Source organism: Poecilia mexicana, unplaced genomic scaffold (assembly GCF_051168715.1).
Source record: "Poecilia mexicana isolate PSO_F unplaced genomic scaffold, ASM5116871v1 scaffold_9, whole genome shotgun sequence".
Classification (NCBI taxonomy): domain Eukaryota; kingdom Metazoa; phylum Chordata; class Actinopteri; order Cyprinodontiformes; family Poeciliidae; genus Poecilia; species Poecilia mexicana.
This window is the reverse complement of record NW_028263378.1, coordinates 26,763,471-26,774,613: the sequence shown is the minus strand read 5'-3', so window position 1 is coordinate 26,774,613 and position 11,143 is coordinate 26,763,471. Positions and strand designations below refer to the sequence as shown.

Sequence of the window (11,143 nt, the reverse complement as noted above, 5' to 3'; positions counted from 1 at the left end):
GAAATAGAAGCGCGTAGACTGCAGTGGTTTCGTTGCCCAGTGAAAACGGTCCTCCATAGTGTGTGTGGCAAATTCGATTTATTAACCGACACACTGGAAATTAGATATATATTGCAGATATTAATTATATACAAAATTAATATCTGCAAGACTATATTTAAAACAAGTTAAACTCTACCTCTAAAAATATAATGTAGTTTTATAGTTGTAGTAACAAAACTGGAGCAGATAGATAGATAGATAGATAGATAGATAGACAGACAGACAGACAGACAGACAGACAGACAGACAGACAGACAGACAGACAGACAGATAGATAGATAGATAGATAGATAGCAAAAAATGAAAGATGAAGGATTTTTAATGGAATATTTGCATTGAATTTCCACAATAGGATGACACTAGAACACTAGTAACAATTTGTTGTCTAATTTTTGTTGTCAGCAAAAGATATATGGGTTTTTTTTATTTTATAACTTCCAAAATGTTATAAAACTGTATTTCTTTAAAAATGACAGTAAATTTCTTATGGTAGATATTTATAAAGAGACTACTCTTTTTTACAGTAATTTTTGCCTGGACTGAAGGCAAAAATGACTTTTTGAATTATAAAGTTTGCAGACCCCTGATCTAGAGTGGTAAAATAATATCTGTAGTTACCTGTGAGCACTGTAAAAAAAAAAAAAAACGACAAATAAAACCACAAATGTGAGGCTAAGCTATTGGCAAAAATCCCAAGCAAATTCCCATCATTAAAAGAAAAGAGGCTGATCAACAAAGACAAATCAACAAAATGGCAACGAAAATTAAAAATATGTATGTGAAAGAGAAACACAACAAGAAACAAACAATATATTATGTTATGTTGTGGCCAGCCTAATGCAAGCACCATTATTCAATAGTTAAATTGTGGGGTTGACATCAAATGTGTTTTTTGAGACAAAACTAGGAAATGCAGAGAAATTGCAAGCTGTCCAAACATCCTGAAAATTCTCACAATAACTGGTTATATTCCTAAGTATTAGTTCAGAAATTCCCATGTATTGTTTTTCTGTTTTTTCAATGTATGTTTATAAAAAGAAATTTAATTTTGTGATGGTTTCTCCCAGAGGATCCCTGTGCTGCTAAATCCTCACAGTTTCACGTTTGTCTCAAAGATGCCACTCACAAAATGGCAGCAACATTGACGCAAGAGTCATGCAGCGTCTACTCTTGAATCTCTAGTCTGCATTCTTGCGCTTTGCAGCTGATCGCCGCATTCCAGCTGTGTAAATCTCATGTGAGATGGGCTTTAAACCTCAGGTGTCAGTTCATGAACCTGACCCCAGATGATCCACTGAGTGCGTGAAGTGCACTAATAAGTACCCCTGTTATATCATATACGCTTTATGTAATAAGATTAAACCAGATTCTGCTACGAGGACTGGAGTTAAGCCACATCCACCCTTCTGTTTAAGCATGTCCCATCAACAGTAAACATGGTTTGAGCTAATTATCATTTACACTACCCTGATTGTGCTTTGACTTCGCGTGAATAATTTTAAATAGCCTACAAATATGCACCAAACATAAACTGTGATTTTATCCGATTTTAGGTTGCCTGCATATCTTCCCGCCTTTCTTTTCTCCTTTTGGGAACTGAATAAATATTATCGCTACAAAATTTTCAAAAACGGACTTCTTTGATTTTTTTTTTTGTCAACAAAACTCACAAACCATGTCCACTGAAAAAAAAGAGCGACACCGTTTCAAACTACTTAATAATAACAGTCACTGGCTGAAACCCCGGGGTAGTTGTACAGGAACCCGTTTCCTATAGATCACAAAGGCATATTTAACATTAATAGGAAAACCATACTCAAGTCTCTGAAAGTAGCGCTGTACTGTTCTGTAATATATTTCATGTAATCTTATTAAAATATTAGCAAACATTTATACAACTATCGCGCAGATATGAAGTTTATAAATGTAAACAAAATCGCAAAATTGATTCGAGGCACACATACACAATAAATTCATTCATGCTGTTCTGGTTACTTTGTCGCCATCTAGCGGTAATATGAGGAATTACAAATACAAAATCTAAAAGCCACCCTGTAATTTACTGCTATGACGAAAGTAAAAAAAAAAAAAAAAAAAAATATATATATATATATATATATATATATATATATATATATATATATATATATATATATATATATATATATATATATATATATATATTTCGATTGATAAAAATTAGATGAGAGTAATTGACAAGATGATGCCTTGCAACTAATTCACGTCAACTACACATGATGTCGAGTAGATTTTTATCTTTCTGATCTAATGATTAGATAGGGTTTATTTTTTTCTGGACGAAATAAATCATATCTTTTACAATTAGACCTAGCAATTTTTTTTCCTTCTCTCACAAACAGCTTTTTCCCACAAATATTTTTTTTTCTTATTGGTGAATTTTTTTATTTTATTTTTTTTAATATGGCTGACATGGCTCTGTGCCAGTTGTACCGCAGTTGAAGTGTATATTGGTATTGAATGCGTTGTGTTGTAAGCGCCACAAGAAGATATTGCTCTACATTGCTGGTGGCTGACGATGCTGAAGAAGCTAGCATGAGACTGGTTTCTAACCTCACAATTCAGTGGCAAATTAAAAGCTTATTTCAGTGGTCTTAAAGGAGTCTAGATTGAATTTGCACCCCTCCCCACTCACCCATTCCTCCCCATTAATTTTATTGCAATAATCCCACCGCAATGACACAAATGCATGCAAATAATTGTTTCCAGATCAGCGGAAGAGACCATAAGTCGCAGCTTAGAAATGCTTTCTAAGTGAAAGAAACAGGAACGAGACAGAGATTTTACATGAGAGTTGAAACTCTGAGAAGAATCAGAAAGCACACACAGAGAGATATAAATATAAATAGGTAGAGCTGTGATCATGATCTCAGTCTTGATGCTGTTTAAAAAGAAAGAAAAAAAAGGTAACTGCTGGAGAGCCAAACACTAATTTGGGTGAAAAATTAAAATAAAATAAAAGAAAAACTACTCACAGTCAGTCCAGCTGAATTTTAGCTTTGAATTGATCACAATCTGCCTTTTCGTTGACTTTATTCAATAGTTAAGAAAAGATTTGATCTCTGAACTCAAAACAGCTCAACATCGGACACTCACGGTTGAAGTTGACATCTGCCTTGACGTCCCCTAAGCGACTTTGGAAAAGGTGTGTGCATACGGCCAGACAGAGATTTAAAGAGAAGTGACAAAAACAAATGAGGCAGAGTAGCAGTGCTGGCCGACAACTGACGGTGTCATCTATGACATGTTATTGAGGAATATCCTGCCCAGATAATGAGCTGATAGGGTGTCATGACAGACTTCAGTCAGAGGCCTCTTCAGTGTTGTTCCAACACTGACTGCTACCGGTCATCATCCTTGTAACCTCTTTAAACACCTTTAGGGGCGCCCCTGAGTTGAAGCATGTGTGTGGGAGACTTGAGTTATTGTATGAGATATCAGTTAATGCAAAGCCTTCGCATAAGAGACAGATTACACTCAAATCTTTAACCGTGTGCCCACTCGTTTGCCTTTAGCATAAATTAGCTAATTAATACTCTGAATGAGCCTTCGGGAATAACAATAGCAATAATTTAGTAACGTAAGCAGACAGGCGAGGAGGGGGCGGAGGCGTATTATTTGACAGTAGAAGTGTGTGGAGAGGCAGGGAGCTCCGGGGGTCTCCGGTTGGTCCATGAGCGATGGAAGCGCGTCCCCGACACTTCAGGTGATCGAGAGGGAAGCAGAGAGGAGCGGGACGCTGGCCGCTGCTGCGTCGCGTTAGAGAAACAGCCAAGAGTCAGAGGAAAATGACTTGTGTTACGTCGCCCGGAGCGCCAGCTTCACTGACAGCATGTCTGCTCTTCGTTGCGGGATGTTTCGCACAGAAAGTAAGTTAGCATTTGTTTGCTGCATTTATTAAAAAATTAGAAGAAGAAGGAAAGGGGAAAAAAAAGTCATTCACCACCTTACTCCAGCGTGTCTTTCTCCTGGATATACTCAAACCACGAGCTTCATCTGAGTAACTTAATCAGCTGTTTACTTCAAAGTTTTGCGATGTTGTTTTTGACTCTGTGAGAACTTAAAGTAATTTTTCTTAAAAAAGACAAACTGTGTTTCATTTTGGGATAAATATGATACATGATGAACCTATTGCGTCATCTGCGTGTTCGTTATAAACGCACTGCTTTAACTAACCACATGCGAACTGCTGGAAACAAGCTAACACATTGTGAAATTTGACATTTCAAAGTGTTTTTGTGTTTGTGTGTGTTAAAATAATTTAGCCTGCGTTACTTTGTGTCGACGACGCAGATAACCTCGTGTTGCCTCCTGACTTTTGTTGATTGTTGAGCAGGAACTCGCATGTGCCTGTTTGACAGTTTTAAAAAAAAATCCGCCGTCACGACTTGTTTACTCTCGATTCGAGCAGATCTGCCTTACTTCACCATCCATCCAATCTTTATGTTTTTTATTTAAGTAATTTAATTTTTAAAAATTATTTCTAAGCTGAACTTCAACATTGCTCATTGCATGCAGCTCGGCTTTCAGGGCTTGTTTTGATGGCACAGGCGTGTTTTGGTGTTTCTGCACAGCTCAGGGTTGGAGAATGGCATGCAGAGTCCAAACTACTGAAATGAGAACCACATTGAGAGTATGTTCACCTCATGTTTTATGTTTTCACTCAGTATATAATCCCACGCTTTGCCCCTGACATTATATAATGTGTATACAGGCAAGCGCAGACTGTCGAATTTTGTTGAACATATTTTGTTTGGATTCTGTCAAGGCTCTTCTATTCAGGTCTGGCTGATTGGGGTGTGAGTTCAGTGAAATCCCGGTACCCCGGTAAAAGGTGTCGAGGTGCAACAAAAGCAAACTTAAATGCATTTTATGTGGTAGACTGATGCAAATTACTGCACAGTTGCAAAGTGGAAGGAAAATGATGAGTAGATTTCTAAGATAAGTGAATTCTGATGACAGCAGGGTTGCACTGGGTTTGATTTGAGGGTAGCAGAGTAAGAATGTCCCAAAATAAGCCTCACTTTTCAGATTTTAAATAGCAAAAAAAAAAAAAAAATCGGTGTAAGTTTCCTCTTTCTTCACAATAATACATTGCGGTGTCCCAATCTGATATTGATGTTGGAGAGAATCATATTATATTGGTCTGCATCTAAAATCTCTGATTTAGGCACAGCAATTCTCTCCAATATTTAGTCCGCCCCATCATTTCTACCCAGAGATGTTTGTATCCCACACGCTGACCCACTGGTCAACAATAAATGGGTCAGTTGTTCTCATACTTTCTCATACTTATTGTTGATGACTGTTGTTCTCTGAGTAATATTGCTTGATCTAGCCTTTTTTAGCATTCCACACTACAATAAAAGTAATAAAAGTATGTTTGATTCGTGCCTTTAATATCAGTATCGGCCAATATGCAAAGCTGCAAAATGGGTATCGTATTGAAAGTGAAAAAGTTGTATTGGAACACTCCTAATTATGCCTTGTGTTGGTCTTACTCATAAAAACCCTGATGAGATACCGAACAGGGTTTTCTCCAGTGTATAATAAGTCTGGCGGCCACCATGCTTTACTTGCACCCCCACCAGGCCGAATGTTGTTTGTTTAATTTTAGTTTTTTTTTCCAGCGTTTGCCTTTTTTTAAAAGACTTTATTGGTGTATAGGTGTTGCTTATACTGTCTTCCAATAACACAACAGCCTGTTCAAATGTAAAAATTTCCTTTCAACTCAAACCATTTCTTAACTCAGAAACACGGTGAGCTGCTGGAAGACTGCCCTAGTGCCCTGCCATTGGGCTAAGTAGGTTTTCTGGGGGGGGAAACCTCACTGGTGTTTGTGCAAGTGACATGCGTCAAAAGTATGAATACTTTTTTTTTTCTTTTTTCACTCTTTTTGTTCTTCAAGCGTAATCCCTACATACGTGTAAACACCGATTGAAGTGCAGCCCTTAAAAGTGCTTTTTGAACTTCCTCAGCTGACTCTTTTTCTTTATAGATGACTGAATCCTGTGACTGATGTCTAAATTTAAGGAGCTTTACCTTTGACACACATATTTTGAGGTCATCAGGAGCGAAGGAAGACCCGTGGCTTCCATCTGTCAGGAATCATCCTCTTCCGCTTATGGAGCTGGTCGGCTCTGCAGCAGAGTTCTTAGAACTGGCCTGCAATAAACCGTCGATGTATCAAATTGTTTGCATCTACCGCTTTAGTTCCCGTGCGCATAGGGTGCACACTATCTTTGCAATTATCTGCCTGAGGGGGCATGGTAAATGATGGCTTTGTCCTCTGTTCCCCTTTTGTATTAAGTTGATTTTTGGAACAGCATAAATAAGCTTGGAATTTATTCTATCCCCTTGAGAGCAACAGAGGCAGTCGGTCCACAATTCAGCTCTTTGGTGGCAGGAGAGTGAATTTGATCTTTGTTTTAGTGCTCCGCTTTGTGTTTCGGAAGGTTTATTTGAGATGGAATGAGGCGGGCATTCATTACTAATTGAAGTGAGTTGTGGGACAAGTGAACAGTGGATTCACTTATTCTTCTGTTGAATTATAAGACAACATGTCCACACAGCCCATCAACAGCTAAACATGTCATCGAGTGTCAGTAGACTGAAGTGGGAACAGGACAAAAAGGGGCCCACCCCGACAAATACAGCTTGAAGTTCTGTCGAAAGGACAGAGAAAGTGGGCAGTGTTATTGCAGCAAGTGTCTTTGTGAAAGATGACCGCTGATGATTTAACTTGTTGGATTAGATGAACACTTAACAGTCAGACCTGGCTTTTATGTGTAGTCTTGAGTTTGGACAGGACCTACAGACTCGCATTATTATGTATATTTGTGGGGTTTTTAGTTCTAGAGATGGGCACAAATAAAATCCAGCTAGAACGTAAGGACTATGGATTTTTTTTGTCACCAGTGCAGAGCCATTTAAAAATATACATATGGTGATAAATAGTCCCAGTCAGATCTTTGATGAAGAAATTAAGTGACATCATGATTCATAATCTATAGAAATGGGGCGGGGGGCCTTCAAGTTTTATCATGATATTTTGTGGTGCTGTAATGATAATTAAAGTGATGATAAGAACTTTGTTTTATTTTTAGGGAACTGTATGGCTCTGACTGTATGACACAGCAGTCATATCCCACAAACAGATACTTTTCTTGGAAAAACATCCGTTTGTAATTCACGTCTTTAGGACACCAGCCACATAGCGAAGTGAAAAAATTCATTGAATTTATTGATTCTTTCATTGAACCAAGATTGGAGAAAATGGTAAAACTAACAGTCCCAACAATGTGGACAGATTTTTAAACATTGTTAATTGGAATTTGTTGGAATTTGTCCAATTACCAATCTTATCAAAATTATTATCATGGTAAGAAATTTATTGCAATAGTTGATAAACGATACGATAAATGCCCACCGCTAATCTATTGTTTTGTTTTTGTTTTATGTTAGACCCCCTTGACAGCTTCAACAGCTTCCCAGAAGCTCTAGGAATCTGTTTACAGGGAATTTTTAATTGTTTTTCAAGAAGCGCATTTGTGAGGTCAGACATTTGTATTGGATGAGAAGACTTGGCTCACTCTCCTCTACTTTAATTCATCCCAAAAGTGTGCTATCAGGTCTCTGAAATGGCCTCGCCCATCCTTCTCTTCCTGGACCCTGCTTGGAAAAGGGAGAGATGAAATCCAAACTGTTCCCACCAACTTGGGAGTGTGGAGTCGTCCAAAATATCTTAATGGGCTGAAGCAGCAAGACTTCTTTTCACTGGAACTGAGGGACTCCTGAAAAGCAGCCCCGCACCAAAACACCCTCTGCACAAAACTTTACATTTGTGAGTAGAGCTACACCACTCTGGAGTCCAGTATCAGAGCGCTTTACACACCACTGCATCCAACTCTTTGCATTTGCTGATGAGTGCCACATGAAGTTTGTAGGTCTGTGGCTGTTGACTCTGCAGAAAGTTGGTGGGCTCGGCGCTCCCTGCACCTCATTATCTTTGATTTTACTTGGCCTGTCACTTCATGGCTGAGTTTCTGTTGTTCCTAATCGCTTCCACTTTATTATATTACCACTAATGGTTCACGGGGAGATATGTATTAGCGAGTTCAAAACTGGACCTATTGCACAGGTACCGTTCTGGAATTTACGGAGCCCATTCTTTCTCAAATGTTTCTAAAAACAGCTTGGATGCCGAGGTCTCCTGACTGGGACTTTTGACATGTTTGCTCAAACAAGGCTAAACTATGTTAAGCAGCAACTTTATTGTTTAGATAAAGTCACCTAAAATGCACATGCCTGTATCATTTCTTTCCAAATACTGCTCAAAACATACAGCTACAGTCTTTAATAGTAGTTTCTACCATCTTGCTAACTAAGCTAGGCTAAGGTAGCTTGTGTCAACGTGATTCACTGATGATTCGACACACGTCCTTCCAGTCAATCGCTGGCAGACAAAAGAGACAGGGAGAGTTGTTCTTGTGATGAATAAACTTAGAACTTTACTTTGAACATTAAAGCAGAGTAAAATTTAAAAAAAAAATCTTTTGTTGAAAAAAACTAAAGAAATGGAGAAATGGATATGTGTGGGCGCAGCTGGCAGTCTCTCTTTTGTACTGAACATCATTGCAAACATTGGAAGCAGAAAATATCAAATTGAAAGAGAAAATCCCTGATTTGTTACATCAATTTTTTCTTTTTTTTTAATTCTCCGTGCAAAACTTAGCTGAATTGCATGATCATGGATGCAAGACCAGCAGTGGATGTGAGTTGAGCTTCTTCAAGGACTCTTAATTTCAATCTCTCAAAAAAAGTTCTTATCAGTCCCAACACCAGGGATCGGGTCAGAAGAATATCTCTGCTGATTACAGAAAATCCCCCAGAGGCCACTGTTTGTTTTCTCCTATTTGAACTAGTCTTTTGTAACTTCTGTGTGGCTCAAAAATCTGATGAATAATTTCCATTCACAACACCTCTGACATTTATCACCTGCACTGTGTGTTGGTGCATCAGCCTCCTCCAACCTGTTTTCTCCACTGTTAAAAGCTGGGTGGTCATCATGTATGAGCAATTCTATCATTTCCTTTGTCGTGGCTTTACTTTTTCATCACTGATGCCAGTAATAGATAGGGAAAAGGGGCTGCGGCTGCCTGTGTTCTCCCTTTAGGCGTGTTCAGCCAGGTGGGGCTATTATGAGTGGTGGATTAAGTTTGTTGTCCCAATCTTACAAATTACAGGCTGCCTTCCTAGCTCACCCTGAAAAGACTTGTGCGGCAAGGATATGCGTGGGCTGTTCACAGGATGTGTTGCTGCAGCCTGTATTATCAGCGAAAGCATAAATAACTGGTATCTGCCAGGGCCTGATTAGAGCAGCTGAGCTGAAAATGAACCGCTTCCGGTCACCAGCTAAGTGATCGGAGGGTTTCAAATGAGCAGAAGATTGTGCAAAAGCCCTGATTTCATTCTCAAGGAGTTTTTTTTTTTTTTTTTTTCAACTTTTGAGCGAGGAGCCCTGCAGCCAGAACATTTAAATCTGTTACATAACGCTAAGTATGAGTAGCATACCTTTTCTGTGGTTAATGAATGGTCGCAGATGGCTTGGTTATTTGGCAATTTATTTTATTTTCTTTCCTTGATAAGATGAATGAATAAACTCTGGGTTATGTACAGTGAACCCCCGGTCCTGGCACACAGTGGGTTAGGTACCATCCACCAGCGAATAGTTGAAATCTGCAAACGCATGCAATGCATTCTAAGAACACTTTCAACAGCTCAAACACCAAACGCACCTTAATATGCACAGTGGAAACCATCTTGGTACTTGGTGCTGTACTTCTTCCCTGTCTCTGATCTTGGGGTTACAGCCAAAGAAAGATTAACCAATAACTTCTCAAGTAGAATTGCATCTAGGTATTTCAACGTTGAATATTTTTGATATGCTCTTTGAAAAATCAACAATTAGTCAATTTTTTTACAAATAATTTCAAGTTATGTTCCACTGAAAAATCCACAGACACACATGCGTTGGTCCACGGTGTGCTATTAAACCTTTCTGGTATCCGCTGCCAGGGTAATTGTCTTCTGTGATGTTTTGTTACATTACGACCACATCTAAAATCCAGTAAAACCAACCGCCTTCAGAAGTTGCTGAATTGAACTGGGCGGGGCAGTGGCACAGTCGTAAAGCATGTAATCCACACATGGAGGCCTTAGTCCTTGATGTGGCCGTCACAGGTTCAGTTCCTGACCTGTTGGCCTTCGCCTCATGTCTTTCCTGTCGTTGCACTACTAAGTAAAACCCACTAGAACCAGAAAAAAACCTTAAAGAAATATAAAAGATTTCCATATGTGTAAGTGGAGTCTGTCTGTGTTTATTAGTTTAATTACAACAGGTGTCAAAAGTTTTAAGAGAACATCAGTTGCATACTATGGAAAAAATTTCAGTGGAACAAATTAGCTTCGGCGGTCCGTTGTTTAGTAAATGCAGACAGGTGTGGAGGTATAATCATTCTGTATGAATGCTTTTCTAATTGCCACTTTAAGAGGGGAGAAATATGTGAAAAGTAAGCTGCGACTCAGTGGTTTAGATAAATACGGCCAGCTGGGTCAGACCGGACAGGAATTAATAGATAACTTGCCAACTTATCTGTCTATTTCCGCAAACACCAGCAGGCGCACAGAGAAGGCGGTACTTCCAATGCGTATTGTTCTGAACGGTTCCCAAATGATTTGCATTGATAATGAAGTGCATCAACTCAGTATCTATTTAGAACAGAAGAATTCAATGTGTCATTTTACTTCCACCTCACTGTACTTTTGCTAGTTTATCTATATGACAAATTCCAACATAACAGATTAAAATTTGTGGTTCTGATGTGACGGAAGCAAAAATGTTGCGTGGGTCTGAATTCTTCTGGAAGGACATATGGACTTTTATTCAATGAGCTCAGCAGATGTGCAGTTCCACCAGATGTTTTGCTAATTGCTGCTGGCTAGTCTGAAGGAGCTGAATGGGGGAGTCATGGGTGGGGGCTGCTCAGTGAGGCACAAGCTC

At 38.9% G+C, this 11,143-nt stretch overlaps 1 protein-coding gene across 1 annotated transcript in view; it reads left to right on the top strand.

Moving 5' to 3' along the window:
- Positions 1-2,277: 2,277 nt before the first annotated feature.
- LOC106917199 (uncharacterized) overlaps positions 2,278-11,143 on the top strand; it is a 36,287-nt gene continuing 27,421 nt past the window's right edge. The window contains exon 1 of the mRNA XM_014985991.2: positions 2,278-3,950. Coding sequence (XP_014841477.2) covers positions 3,870-3,950 — 81 coding nt within the window. The 5' untranslated portion in view covers positions 2,278-3,869. The remainder of the gene's footprint in view (positions 3,951-11,143) is intronic.